The sequence below is a fragment of the Nyctibius grandis genome, chromosome 24 (genome assembly GCF_013368605.1).
Source record: "Nyctibius grandis isolate bNycGra1 chromosome 24, bNycGra1.pri, whole genome shotgun sequence".
NCBI classification, from domain to species: domain Eukaryota; kingdom Metazoa; phylum Chordata; class Aves; order Nyctibiiformes; family Nyctibiidae; genus Nyctibius; species Nyctibius grandis.
In genome coordinates, this window is record NC_090681.1 from 3590898 (window position 1) to 3605538 (window position 14641).

The 14641-nt window shown below is 60.8% G+C and overlaps 1 protein-coding gene across 1 annotated transcript; it reads left to right on the forward strand.

Moving 5' to 3' along the window:
* On the forward strand, positions 1 to 11955 carry LIN28A (lin-28 homolog A). The gene is made up of 4 exons (XM_068418005.1): positions 1 to 31; positions 840 to 1018; positions 10414 to 10598; positions 11742 to 11955. Exons 1-4 carry the CDS (start codon positions 1 to 3, stop codon positions 11953 to 11955), a joined length of 609 nt encoding a protein of 202 aa, XP_068274106.1.
* Positions 11956 to 14641: the final 2686 nt, after the last annotated feature.

Here is a 14641-nt window from a genome sequence, read left to right on the forward strand (position 1 = left end):
ATGGGGTCTGTTTCCAACCAGCAGTTTGCAGGTTAAGTTATATTATTGTCGCAGCCCGCCTCGGCTCCGCGATTATTAATAACGACGGCAGAGCCCGGCTGGGGGGCGCAGGGACCCCCCACCCTCGAGCCCGGCCCCCCCCAGCCCCGCTGTGCCCCAGCAGCGAGGCCGGGCCCGCCGTGGGCTCCATCTCCCCCGTTGCAGCTCAGGGGGGCTCGGAGGAGGAAGAGGGGGGGATTTTTTTTTTTTCAACCCCCCCCAGCTCCAGGATGAGCCCAAAAGTTTGGGGCCGGTGGCGGCTGCTGGGGTTGTTTGGGAGCGGGGGGGTCCCCGTGCAGGGGGGGGATGCTGACGGCAGGGGAGAGACTTTCTCCAGCGTGGCTTGCTGGGGGCAGAGGGATTTCGGGTTGGTATTTTGGGGAAATTTTTCCCTTTTTTGTGTCTTTTATTTTTTTAAAAAATTGTTGGCTTTTTTTTGTTGTTGTTGTTTGCGGGTTTTTTGGGTTTTCTTTTTTGTTTTTAACGGTTTTGAGGGGAGAACGGATTTAGGACCCCCACGCTCCTCCCGGGCAGGATCTGCCTTCATTTCCCCCCACTCCTGGGACGATCCCCACGCACACGTGGAGGCAGAGCTGGCCGCTGCATTTGGGCGAGTTTGGGGGGTTTTGGTTGGTTTTGGTTTTTTTTTTTTGCTTTTTTCCAGCCTGAGGAAGCCCAGCAGGGTTTGGAGCTCCTGCTGCGGGGCCTGGCAGTGGGGTGGCTGGGCTGGGGGAGCGGAGGGGGGGACCCGCGTGTCCCCCAGCCCCTCGGCTCAGCGGCTCGGTGGGTCTCTTCCCCAGGTGCGAAGCCGGGCGAGGAGCCGGCCGGAGACTCGCCCAAGGCGGAGAACGAGTCCCAGCCGCTGCACGGCTCCGGCATCTGTAAGTGGTTCAATGTCCGCATGGGCTTCGGCTTCCTCTCCATGACCGCCAAGGGCGGCGCGACCCTGGACTCCCCCGTCGATGTCTTCGTGCACCAGGTACGGGGCCGGATCCCGCGTGGGGTCCTGGGGAGAGAAGGGGGTTGCAGCCCCCCGGGAGGATGCGAGGAGGGATGAGGACCCCCACTCTGCCTCCACGCGAGGTCATGGCTCCTTCCCCTCCATCCCAACCCGGCACCCCGGGGAGGTCCGGGATCCCCCGGGCTCGTTTCCCCGGAGCGGGTGGCGAAGGGCAGGCACGGCCGCTCGCCCCGCCGCAGCCCGGGGCCCCTCTCCGGGGACCGGCCCTGTAAGCTGAAACCCGAGCGATTTCATTTTCTCATCATGGTTCCCTGGGGAGCCCCTCGGGGCCGGATCCGGGGGAGCAGGTGCCCGCGGGGCTGAGCGGGATGTGCGGGAGTGGGGATGCTGCTCACTCCATAGAGGGACCCGGGGGAAGAGCTGGTTGTCCCTCGGGTGCCCTGAGCCAGGCAGGGATGCAGGATCGGGCTTTCCCAAGGCAGCAGCTCATCCCTGGGGTGGGCTTATCTCTACCTGAGCCCCTTGTTTCGGCTGTGGCTGGCACAAAGGCGTGCGGGGTCGCACACGTGCCCCTGTGGATCCTGTACGGTAGTGAGAGTCTCGTGTCGGGATTTGAGCCACACGCACCTTGCTGAGGGGGAAGCCCCACACGTGTCGGTGATCCTGCAATGAGGGAGGTCGTGGATTTGGGGCTGTGGCTGCTTGAACCCCCCTGGTTTGTAGGGGAGGTTGTGCCGGGGGACCCCATTTAGGGGCTGAGGGAATGGGTTTGGAGATGGTGCCCGAATCGGGGCCATCGGGCTGGCGCTGGGAGGGAGATGTGGGGCTTGGCACCGGCTTGAGTGGAAAGGGGTCTGTGTGACAAGCATGGCCCGTGCCCCCTCGCCCCAGGAAAGCAGCAGCCATCGGGGCTGGGGAGCAAAGCGAGCACAAGCAAAGGGGGCTCGGGTGTCTCTGGAGTGAACATGAGTGTTTGTGGGTACGGTTGGGAGCAGCTGCACAAGATTTGGACGGAGGCAGCGTGATGGTGTGTGTGTGCTGGCTTCAGGGAGACCCTGGGCCAGCCAGTTTCCGTGGCTGCTGCTCTCCATGGGCCCAAATCCCCCCAAACTGGGGCCGGTCCTGCAGTCTGCTGATGGGCTGGGGGTGCAGGACTGAGCGCCTGGGCTGTGCGGGGCTCCTGGAGGTCTCTCACCCCCTGCCCATGAGGCAGCAGCTCCTGCAGCCAGGGCTACGGCGGTTTGGCGAGGGAGTGATGACCAAGGGAGAAAAAAAATCCCTTCTTCAGCTGTGGCGTGGTGAAAGCGCCTTGGTAGGAGCTACTGTCCCGGGCCAGAAGCACGGCTGGGTTTGGAGGCGAGGGCTCCAAATCAGCCAGGGAAAAAACATGATCCTGGTGCTCTTGAGAGAGCAAATGGGTCTTTGCATCTCAGTGTAGCACAGTGGGACCCAGGGCCCGTGGGGGGAAACCTCCCGCCCTCCCTTCCTTCTCCTGGGGGTTTATTGCCCCCAGACAGTCTGGTTTCCTGATTGCTCTTGCTCACATTCCTGCAGGAAAAGAGAATTAGCGGGGGTGTCTCTGCCGGGAGCATCCCACTGCCCGGGGAGAGGTGCAGCCTCCCGGTCCCCTGTTTTCTGTTGCTGCAGTCGGGAAATACGGTGAATGCTGGGTAAAAGCGGGTTATTTTGGGTAGCGGAGGGGCAGCGTGTGGTTCCCCTGCCGCAGCAAAGGGCAGGGTGGTCACGGTGTGGGGCTTTGTACCTCCAGAACCGAGCCGGCACTGGGCTGATGTAGTCTTTCTCCTCCAGCTCAGGCTTTGCCTCCTGCCCCGCTCACTGGTGGCACAAAGTTGCTGCTCCCCTGGGCTGATGCCGGTGACTCTCCCACCACAGAGCATCCCAGCACCGGACCCTCCTCGGAGAGGGACCTAACTCATGCTCCCACCCCAGCCTTGCTCCCTTTGGGTGGCTTGTGGGGAAATGGGTCCTTCTGGCCACGCTCTCCCCATCCCAGCATCCAGGCGCTTTCCAAGAGCCGGTGTCACCTCCGCTCCCCGGTGAGGGAGTCAGGCCTGGGAGGGCAAATGCCAGCACCGGGAGGACAACACACGGGGCTCAGGGTGCTGGACCCAGGGTGCTGTGCCCGTCACCCACCGCCCGTGCCACACGCATTGCCCCAAACCAGGCGCTGGGGTTTAACACCCCAGAGCCCCCCATAACCCCGCTCCTTCCCCTCTTCATTTACATATGTGAATGATGACCCACAGGAAGTAATTGTGGGAGAAAGAAGGGAATTGGCCTCTTTAGATCTATTAAATCACTTTATTACAGGAACCGGGTCTGAATGGCCTTTCTCTGCAGGGAGCGAGTCTCCATCTCCCTCTCCCTTTATCTGATCACAAAGAGATTAAAATCTTGGCAGGACAGGAGACTAACAGGGCTCCTCGGGGCTGCCTTCCCCTCGCTTTGTGAGCTAAAAATGAGGCATTTGAACCCAAATGCCTCCCCTGGACACTGGAGATGGATTCATTTGGAGGCTGTGAGGAGACAGGGGGGATGAGGCATGGAAGAGCGGACCAGGTCGTCGCAGGGAGGCGAAGGGCTGAGCAGCACCAATGAAGGGGTGGGGGCAGAAATCAGGCTGGTGCTGGTGAAGCCCCCAAAGCTGCCACGGTCCCCTGGGGATGTGGCTCCTGGGCTCACACTGTGACTCTGGGCATCAGTTCCAGGAGTGTGGGGCTGCAGGGGAAAGGGAGAGGAGGAAATCTGGGCACGCTGTGGCCCCAAACTCATTGCCACTGGTCAGAACAGGAGGAGCGAGCACAGCTTGCCTGTGCTGGGGTTTGCAGCCCATCCCCAAAACTGGTCTTGGCTGAGGGAAGAGGGGAAGGGGCTGCCCAGCCCTGGGAACCGCTGCTCCGCACAGCTCGGCTCTGTGTCTCCGAGCATTTCTCCAAGCCAACAGGTCTAAATCCTTGATGAAGGCAACGTTAGTTGGGGTTTTTTTTGTTCTTTCTCATGATTTTGGCAAGGAGAGGTTCTGGCTGGGCACCACTGGGACCCCTGGCTGCTGTGGCTGCAGGACGTTTGGTGGCATCTCGGTGATACGGTCCCGCGTGTCCTTGCGGAGACATAAGGCTGTGCCGGTGGTTAGACCCGCTGGGGCTGGGATGTGGCACTGCTGCCCTGCCCGAGTGCCCAGGGCAGCATGGGCACAGGGTGTGGGGGGCTTCAGTCACCCCGTGGTCCCCTGGGTGCTGCCGTCCCCAGGAGCCTCGTGGGGGTTGGCGAAGGGCTCCACCCCCGCTCGGCCGGGCAGGGGATGGGGCAGAGGGGGATGACGGCTGCCCTTTGGCTGTGGGTTTTGGCTGAGCCAACCTGGGCTGTCGCCCACCTGTGCTCATGCCATTCCCCTGCGCGTGGCCGAGGACAGAGCCAGGCAAGACGTGAGCGTGATGTGAGGTCTTAAAAAAAGCATGTTTAGAGGCAGCTCCATCCCTGACGGGGCAGGAGAGCAAAGGTGGGGGCACAAGGGAGGATTCTCCATGGGGGAGCAGGGTGCAGCCTTCCCACGGGGTCCCCTGCTGCCTTTCCCCTGGGCTGGGGTGCAGGGCAGGATCCGGCCAGGAGGATTTCGTCTGCGAAGAGCTGGGGTGGCAGCAAGGGGAAGGGGGAACCCTCTCAGAGCAGTGGTGCATTTAATATCTCACTTTTTCTGCTTTCTCATGGGCATCACTCCTGTGTTTGCTCTCCGGGATCGGGTCACCCTGCAGCACTGGGTGGGCACCCCTGGGTGCCGGCGTGGGTGGCTGCAGGACCCGGGAGCACCAGGGTTACGCGTGTCCCTGGGGAAGGGAGCCCTTGGGGTAGAAACACAGGTCAGCATCGCTGCTTTTGGGGGGAGAGGGGTAGGAGAAATTTCTTAGTTGTTGTGGTTTGTTTTTTTTTTTTTAATAACTACTGGAATAAAATTGTATTGCCCCTCTTGTGCGCCATGTCCTGATGGCAAACGGGAAAGAGGGCAGCTTTATCCCACCCCTGAAACTCCCTCAAGACGCACACAAAAAAAAGCCTCCTGTCTCTGTCTAAAGATTAACTGATGGCTGCAGGCACATCCCTTCCCCCAGCTCCCCCCGCTCTCCACCCCTCAGCCCCAGGGCGAGGAACAAGGAGAGAAAACACCCTTAAATGGTCTCCCAGATAAAATGGCCCAAATGAATGGGATTGCTGGGATGGAGCCGGGGAGGGCTGGGATGGAGCCGCTGGCTTAGCGAGCCCCTTGCCCTGCCGCCCCCAGCTCCGGTGTTTCCTTTTCTCCTGTTCACTTGGTCCTAAGAATTAGTGGGATGAAGCTGAAATCCCTGACGGAAAGTGCGCTGCTGCTCCCGGCCATGCCCCTGCTTTGATATGGGAGTATTGAAATTAATATAATCCTAATTAGCTGCCCCCTGGGATGTACGGGAGGGTTTGGCACTCTCGGGGTGGGGAAAAATACAAGCGAAGGAGCTGAAGGTGTGGATTTAGGGATGGATTAAACTCCTTGGTGGATGCTTTTTTCCCCAGAATTAGTATCTAGTGTTTGATTTTGCTGGTTTACAGTGGTAAATTGAGAGCAAGTGTAGCTACTTTGGCAGGAAAAGTGGCTTTATTTTGGTTTTACTTGGGGATATTGCTCCAGGTGACAGAAGGGAGAGACTGGAAAGCCCTGGTAGTGTTTGGTTACACCCCCTGTGCTATTCCCCATGGGGTCCCGTGGGCATCACCCTCTTTTTCTCTGCACCAAGTCCCTGGCGCTGGCAGGACCCTCTTTCCTGGGCAGCCACTTGCACGGGGGCTGAGCCACAGGAAGGGACCACGGGGCGATTCCTGTTCTGAGCCCCAAAATAGCAGCAGCACAGCACTGGGAAAAGATGTACGGCGTGGTTTGGGGAGAGGGAAGGGCTTTGCTGGGGGATGGAGCCAGGCGCGGGCTGTGAAGGCAAAGGGGTGTCTCCCCGCTGGCCTCGTGGCCGGCGGTGGGGAGCTGAGCTGGCCCCGCTGCGGTGCAGGGGCTTGGGTCGGGGCTCTGTGCTGGCAAAGCCCGACCCTGCCGAAATCTGCTTTGGGGGCTGTTTGCAAGAGGACACCCGCTGTGTGGGAGCAGGGCTCGGAGCGGGGCTGAGGCTGCCCAGTCCCAGTGGGATGGCAGCGGCATCGCCCCATGACAACCGGATCTGTGCCCCAAAAAACTGGGGCTGCTCTGCACCGGCTGTGCCCAGCCTGAGCCCTGCGGGGCCAGGGGTGGCTGAGGGCCGGGGCTGCTCCCCTGGGGGGGTGTTTGTCCCCCAGGGTGGGTCCTCGGGGGTCGTGGTGGGGCAAAGGTGCCCAGGGCTCTGCGGGCTGCCCTGCACCCCGGCCAGGGCGGCTCCTGCACCGACCGCAGCAGCGTGGGGCTGGCGGGCACAAAGTGAGAGGTTCGGGGGGACAGGAATGCTGTGGCTCTGGGGGACAGGGGTGCAGGGGTTAATGGGGCAGCACAGTGGGCGGGGTGCCCTGGGCACCATTGTGGGTGCAGGCTGGGCAGAGGGGACCACAGTTGGGGTACCCCCAGCCTGTGGGTGAAGGTGGGGTGCAGTGATGGGGCGCAGTGACTCTCTGGGGGGCTCAGCAATCCCTGTGCCCGCTGCCAGGACCTGCCAGGGGGTCCATCTTCCCCGGCCCCCACGGGCTGCTTTCTCTCTGCGGAGTGGGGGAAACTGAGGCACGGGCACTGGCTGCAGTGGGGTCGAGCTGCCCGAAACGCTCTGGGCACGGCCTGGCGAGGTGCAGCGGCCGCGCCGCCCCGGGCCCCTCCGCACACAAAGATGGTTTGATTGAGTGGCCGGGGCTGGCCGGGAATAAACGTCCCCTTGTGTTGCGCTGGGGAGGCCGAGGGGACAATGGTGACCCCGGGGCTGGCAGAGCCCCTCCGGAGCCTGGCGGGGTGGGGGTGAGCCAGAGCCTGGTGGTTTGGGGAGCAGTGGCTGGATTTGGGGTGCAGGTGGGGAAGGGGTGAGGGTGGGGGACACCCGGCGCCGAGGGGCCGGTGGGTGGGCAGCGCTCGGCCGCTCGTGTGCTGTGCCTTTGTCTGCCGTAAATAACCGTGGAGCTGCCGGGGTGCGGGGTGGGGGGAAGAGCAGAGAGGTGCCCGTGGTGCTGCCTGGCGAGGGGGTGCCTGGGGGGCTGCAGAGAGCTCAGGAGCGCTGATGCCAGCTCTGCTGCTGTTCCTTGTCCCCCTGGTTAACTCTGGACCCTAACGGTAACAAGTGAAATCCTTGCTCTAGGATATGCTTTAAAACAGTTTTATTACGAGGATGGCAACGCTTTGTGATCCCAAGCCCTAAGGGAGCCCAGGGTCACCCTACACCCCCCAACCCCTCAGCTCCGCCGTGGGACCCAGACCCCAAACCCCAACACCCACCAGGCGAGACCCGGCTGTCCCGCAGCGGGCGAGCTGGGTGCAGGGCTGATGCGCGGAGGGGCTGCAGGGGGTCGGAGGGGCTGCAGGGGGTCGGAGGGGCTGCAGGGGGTCAGAGGGGCCGCGGCCATGCCGGCCACCCTTCCTCCCCCCGCCGTGGCCTGGAACTCCTGGAATTTGGGCAGCGGGAGCTCGGCTGCCGCCGGCCCTTTGTTCTCACTGGCCGGTGGCTCCCGGCCCTGGCCCTCCCCTGTGCTCCCCCTCATCCCCAGCATCCCCAGCTCACTCCAATCCCCCCCTTCCTCTCTTTATTTTTTTGGGGAGGGGGGGTGTGGAGGCCTGGGAAGGCTCCGGCTTTGTGTGTGGTGTGGGACAGGGGCTCTGGGCCCCTTCCTTTCAGATGCAGGAGGTATGCAGCTAATTCAATGGGCTGCAGTTTGATTACCTATCTGATAACAGAGGAATGCCAGCAATGTGTGTGTTTTGGGAAGGGGGCGGGGGGGGGGATGCACAGGGACCACCAGCCACTCTGCAGCTCACATCAAAAGGCTGCGGCGGGGTGGGGGTAGAGCTGGGGTGCCCTGGCCGCTGCCCCCCACTCCTTCCCCGGGGAGAGGGCGTTTCCTTTGGCCTTTTGGCGGAGGGGGCCAGGGGGGCTGGTTGTCATCCTCACCCGCTCCTGGAAAACAAATCGCTTCCCCCCCTCTCCGTGTCATGTCACAGCAGCTTCTGCCCCAGCCCTCCTCTTCCTCCAAATGGGGGTAATGAAGGAGCTGGAGCCCCGGCACTGGGGTACAGCAGTTTGGCTGCCCATGGGTGATGGTGTCCAAGGTGTGGGCTGAACTGGGGGGCTCAGTCCGTGCACTGGGGTTCCCCCCGCTGGGGCTTGGCTTTGTCCCGAAGCTCGGGGCCGAGCGCCTGGGAGTTTTCATCTCCGCAGTGTAAACACAGCTGGGCTGGCCGGGGCTGTAAACACCCCCGATAAGGATTTCTGGCTCTCGTCCCCCAGCCCCCCGAGCTGCCTCCTGTGCTGTGGAGTGATGCTCACCATGGGGGGATGCTTGGCTCCTCCTTGCCCCCAAAACGCTGCTGCTGGAGTGGGGCAAATTTGCCATCCGTCACCCAAACCGCCTCTCACGGGGAGTTTGAGGGGGCCGGTGGGGTGGCACATTGGGGACAGGGGAGGGTCGGTGCTGAGGCTGAGCCAGGCACCTCCTGTGTTGTGCTGGCATCTGCTTCAGACACAGAGCTCCTGCTTGGGCGATGCTCAGCACTGGGGGAAGGCTGAGCTGGGGCTGGGGAGCGTGTCTGGCCATCGCGCTGAGCTTGGCAGAGCGTTTGCCAGTGGTAGGTGGTGATGGGACTGCCCAGGTCAGCCCTGGATGGGCAGAGGTTGCTGTGAGATCCTGTCATGTCCTTGTCATGGGGGACCTTGTAGCTCATGGTTTGGCTCTCGCTTTTGGGAGCAGCAGCAGGTCAGAGAGCAAAGGTGTCTGGCAATCCCTGCACCTCATCCCAGCGGGCAAGCGACAGAGTGAGTGTCGGTGACTTCGGTCAGCCCATGGGCTCTGTCCCACCCAGAGCTGGGCTCCAGGACACAGAAGGGGGAGAAAAGCAGCAGAAAAGGGGGCATTGAAGGTTGTTTCTTAAGCTCTGCTGCGTTCTCACTTCCCTCGTGTGCCCACGGACACACACAGCTCCTGCAAGACCCCGCTGAAAAAAACCTCCTCCTAAAACCCAACAACTCCATTTCCTCCCTCTCTGCTTTTATGGGGGGTGTTTCCACATGGGTCCTGGTGAGATTTGGGCTTGGAAGAGGGGAAGGGAGAGGGCATCCAGTTGGGTCCACCATCCTCGGGCAGTGTGCAGGAAGAATGGGCGGCCACGGCTGTGAATGGGGGAGATGCTCCATTCATAAATGCAGGGTCCTGTTGGCGCCGGGAATCCCCAGCCCGCTGGAGCTGCTCCTCCCTCCGCCAGCAAATCCCCCTTAACTCTTTGCTCACGCTCGTTTGGGCTCCGCTAACGAAGCTGAGCGAAAGCGCTGCTGGAATCGCTGCCTGGGGCGCGGCGGTCCTGGTTTGGCAGAGCGGGTAGTGATGCTCATGGCAGCGATGGCTGGCACAGGGGGGCAAAGACGTCGGCTCCATCGCCCATCTCTGCTCCTTACGAATTTATTCTGCTAAAATGGATGGAGCTCGCGAAGTGGAGCGGATTTTTCCATCATCTCACAACTCCCCTCCCCAGCCTGGGTCTTTCTGAGCTCCCCCGTCTGATTGCATGGTGATAACTGATGTAGTGATCCTGGGAGCGACAGGAGATGCACCCAGCAGTGATGATCCAGGGCCAAACAGCTGCTTAATTAATTATTGGAGGCAATTAAAGGGCTTGAACTGAGGTGAGCTGCAGCGAGGGGGCTGCAGTGCAGCTTCCAGCCTCTCAGCCTTGCTGCGGGTCCTGCCACGAGTGGGGCTGCACGTGCCTGTGAGAAGCCTCAAGATCCTTTTGTCTTTTTAAAGCGATATTTCGGATCTCCCCACAAGCATCCCCAGCCCAGGGTGTGGGGAGGTGCAGGGGCAGCTCTCACTCCCCAGCGCGGGGCTGGGTGGGAGAAGGGGGCTGTTTTGCAGCACTAAGAGCCAGAGTTGTAGCAAACACCGCTGAAATTAGGGTCAGAGCTGGCTCTGCCAGCCCTTGCTTGCCAAAATCGGTGAGCCCCACGTGGCCGGGTGCCTCAGCTCACTGAAGGCTCCGCGTTATCAAACGGGGCTCCAGAGATTTTAGGGAGATGAAGGTCCCTGGTCGAGCTTGGTCCCTGATGTCAGTGCCTGATGTCAGTCCCCTCACAAGGGGCAGGATGGGGGGACATTGGCAGCTCTCGTGCCACAGGAGGTGTTTGCTGGGCTGGGGCTTGTCGTGTGCCCAGCAGACACCCTGGCTTGATGCTGACCCCCATCCTTTCCCTGTGCCCCCCCAGAGCAAGCTCCACATGGAGGGTTTCCGCAGCCTGAAGGAGGGTGAAGCTGTCGAGTTCACCTTCAAGAAGTCATCCAAAGGTTTGGAGTCCATCCGGGTGACCGGCCCAGGGGGCGTCTTCTGCATCGGCAGCGAGAGGAGACCCAAGGGCAAGAGCATCCAGAAACGCCGATCGAAAGGAGACCGGTAAGGGGTGGCCAGGGCCTGATCCGGGGTAGGGTCCGAGCCCTGCGGGCACCAGGAGCTGCCCAGCACCCAGCCTGGAGCATGGGGACGGGCTGGGATGCGGTGGGGCGGGCAGCGACCCTTCCTCTGGGAAAGCGGCTTCCTTGGGCGGTTAATGAGCGGCAGATGCAGCTTGGTGGGGAAAGGGCAGCAAAGCGGCAGCGAAAGGGCAGAGGTCGGGGACACCCCATGCGGCCACTGCCCTCGGCCGGGGCAGCCGTGCCGGGCTGGGGTAATTTTCTTGAAGAGAAACCCTTCCTTGTGGGAAGGAAATGGCCGGACGTCCTGGCAGCATCTCCCACGGTGAGGCTGGGAGCCCCGGGGCAAGTTTCTGGCCAGCCCTTCGTCCCCCCTCTCCTCTCCCATCCTCTCCATCCCGGCTGCCCCGGGGATGCCTCATCCCAGCTTTCCCGGCAGATGCTGCTCATCCCACAGAGCTGTTCTCACCAGCGGGTTTTAAAATTAGTCAGAAAGGAATTGGGAAGGAAAAGAAAAAAGGAAAGAGAAAAGGGTTGTTGCCATCCTAGATGGATGCAGGATTTAAGACACCGCTCTGGTGCGGAGGTGGCACCTGGGGCGTGAGTGCTGCAAGGGTACAACCATGAGAGAAGCCACGTTCGGGGTTGTCCCCACACCGATGGCCACGGTCCCTGCTGGTTCTCCTGGCTGGGGCTGTCAGTCGCCCCGTTGCCTGCTCCTGCTCTGTCACAGGCTTTTGGTCCATCGCGTGTAGCCCTGGGTGGAGGGGCTGTAGGCACAGGAGCCAGAACCAGGATGGAGCCAGAAGGCTGGAAGCCCCCGACATCCCCAATTTTTTTTGTCCCCAAGTGCTTGGTTTCAGGGCGGGGGTTTGCTGCCATCTCCTGGGTACCAGCAGCACCACTGAGCCAGGTCCAAACTGGCCGTACTGGAGTTCTTCAGGGACCAAACCCAGGGCCACCAGCCACCCCCAAAGAGCCGACCCCACATCCCCGCAGCGCCTGGACCATTTTAAGCCCAGCTCTGGCTGTGAAACCAGATGGGTCCCAGGCACGGCCACGGCAGCGTCCCACCTCCTTTTATTTTTCCTCCTCGAATCTCTCTCCTTCACCCCCCTCCCCGCAGATGCTACAACTGTGGCGGGCTGGACCACCACGCCAAAGAGTGCAAGCTCCCGCCGCAGCCCAAGAAATGCCACTTCTGCCAGAGCATCAGCCACATGGTCGCCAACTGCCCCGCGAAAGCGCAGCAGTCCCCCAGCTCCCAGGGCAAACCTGCCTACTTCCGAGAGGAGGAGGACATGCACGGCTCGGCCCTCCTCCCCGAAACCCGGGAATGATGGTGGGCGGTGGGGAGTCGGGGGCTTCCACCGGGATGAAAAGGCTTTGGCAAGGCAACGGGCAGCCGCGGGGGCTCGCGGGAGGGAGGGCAGGGTGACGGACTGGGGAGGGAGGATGGCAGTGCTGATGGCGGGGACCTGGTGTCCCCACACAGACCCTTTCCCCCTGTTCCCAGCTCAGGGAAAACCCTGCTTTAATCGGGACGGCTTGTTTCAAAAATCATGGGAGGCAGCACCCAACACACCTCTTCCAGCTAAAAAAAAAAACCATATTTGATTCATCTTTATTCTTTTCCCAAACGAAGCCAGGCAGTAGCATCTCTGGGAGGAGGAGCAGAGAAGCAACATCTCAGGGAGGAGCTCATGGCTCCTTGTTCTCCTGGGCTTCAAACAGGCTCCGGCACAGCCTGGGTGAGGGGCTGGGGACCCGCTCCCACACCTGCCCCATCCCTCCCTGCCCCAAGAAGGAAGGGCGAGGGGGGAAGGCTGGCTGCAGAGCACCAGGGAGATGCCCAGGGGCTGGCCCCACGGGTCCCTTGGCTCCTCATGGCTTCTCACTCGTGGGTCGGTGCGAGGATTCGCAGTTTTTCTGTGGTCGCCCCATTGCTGAAACCAGCAGAGCCCAGATTTGGGCTCAGTCTGGAAGGAAATGGGCCATCTCTCGTGGCTGGGCTAACGCTTGCTGCCTGCTCGTGGGCTTGGGGGAGATCAGGTCAAAAGAAAAATGTGGTTTTTTTCTTCCCCTAAGCCCTCCCAAGCGCCAGCCCAAGAGAGCACAAGGTGTGTTATGCAGCCAGCTCTTCCCCTCTAAGGCTTCTCCCTGCCTCCGAAACGTGGAGCCAGGGAGCGGGAGGGCTTCACGGAGTGGAAATATCCTTCGTTAAGCCTTGGGCACTGGGCACGGGGCAGAGCCGGCTCCCGGGGACGTTGCTGGCAGCGTTTCCCTCAGGGGCCGTGCACACAACCCAGCCGGGGCTCACGCAGATCCAGCCGGGGCTTGATCCAGACACCGCACTGCCGGGGTCTTCCCACGGGCTCTGGATCAAACCCCCACAGGACAAAAAAAACTCACCTCTGCTCCTTCTGCCCATCCCACGCTCCAGAAACCGATGGCTCCTGGGCTGAGCCTCCCCAGGGGCAGAGGAAAAGGGTCGTCAGGGGCTGCTGTCCTCCCTCCCCACTGGCCCCCCCAAGTCTTGCCTTTATTTATTGGCCCCGGCGACAGCCCTTCTCCCGGGGCAGCCTCCCCGGCCATGCCGAAGCCAACGCCAAGTGAAACCTGCACTAGGACGTGCGTGAATGACGTATCTTTGGGTTTGTTTGTCGTCTTCGTTTTGGGGTTTTGTTTTTTTTTTTTTCTGTTTTTTTTTTTTTTTAATATAAATATTCTGGGTTTGTATTTTTGTATATTTTAATCTTTAAGGAAAAAGAAAAAAAAAAGAAAGAGAGAGAAAGGACGTAATTCCTGCAACTTATTCTCAGGTATTCGAGCAATCTCAGGGATAAAATGCCTCTGTAGCCCAGTGCTGGATGGAGAGGAGGGTTTTTTTCTAACAGCACAAAGACGTGTCGAAGTTTGTGTTGGAAGTGTAGATCTACCTCACTGGATGTTCGCTAGGTGGACTGACGTGTTGTCGAGCTTTTTGGTTGTGTTTTTTCAGTATGTTTGGGGTTTGTTTTCTTTTTAGCTGTATTTTAATAGAGTCTCTTTCCCTTCCCCACTGGACTGAGGAGGAATTGGGGTCTGTAGATCTGTGTGGTCCCTCTGCGGGGATGGAGAAGCCAGGCAGTGCCACGGGGCAGGGACCAGCTGCTAGAGCCCGTGTCGGCTCCCCAACTCCAGATTTTCTCCCAGCCTGGTGGCTTTTGAGGACTGCCCTCCATTTCTCTCTCCTGTTCACACTCACACGCCCCCTCCCCGCCGTCCCGATGGGAACACTCCAGTCTGCCCCGTGCCCATGGGCTGGGACGTTGCACAGGCTCCCAGCAGGCTGGTGCCGTGTGGCTGGGGGGTCAGAAAGCCAGGGTGGGGGTCCCAGCCCATTCAGGGGGATTTGGCAAGAGCTGACCACAGCCGGGGATGTTGTTGGGAGACTGAGGGTTTCCTCAGTCCCCTGCCCTAATTCACCCTCGAGCAAAGGGCTGGCTGGCTGCTTGTGACCTCCCGCGACGAGGGACCTGGTGCCAAGGTGGACCCAAGTCCAAGGGAGGTGCAACTGCTCCATCTTTCTTCTCCCTTCCTGGCTTCCCCCAAATGCTGGCTCACGATGGCTGGGGGAAACTCTGGATTCCTGGTTTTGAGGGGCACTCTGGGTTCCTGATTTTGAGGGAGACTCTGGATCTCTGTTTTTGGGGCATTAACACTCCACTTTGCAGCCTGGCTGGAGCCTCTCCAGGGAGGGCGCCTGGCCGTGCTGGCGTGTCAGGACGTGGGCACGGTTTCTGCTGTGTTTTTAGGTAGCGATAGGTTTAGATGTAGAGCAGGGCTGGAACGGACAGGGAGCACCTACTCCATCCTCGCCAACGGGCATCACCGGGGGGATGGAGAGCGGCTCCCGGGCTGCCTGCCTGTCCTGCTCCAGTAGTGTTTATGGTGAGGTGGTGATCTCTTCTTGGGAGGGTGGGGGGAAGGACTTGTAGTTCTTGACTAGCAACGGGATCTATACAAAACTACTTCAGGAAAACG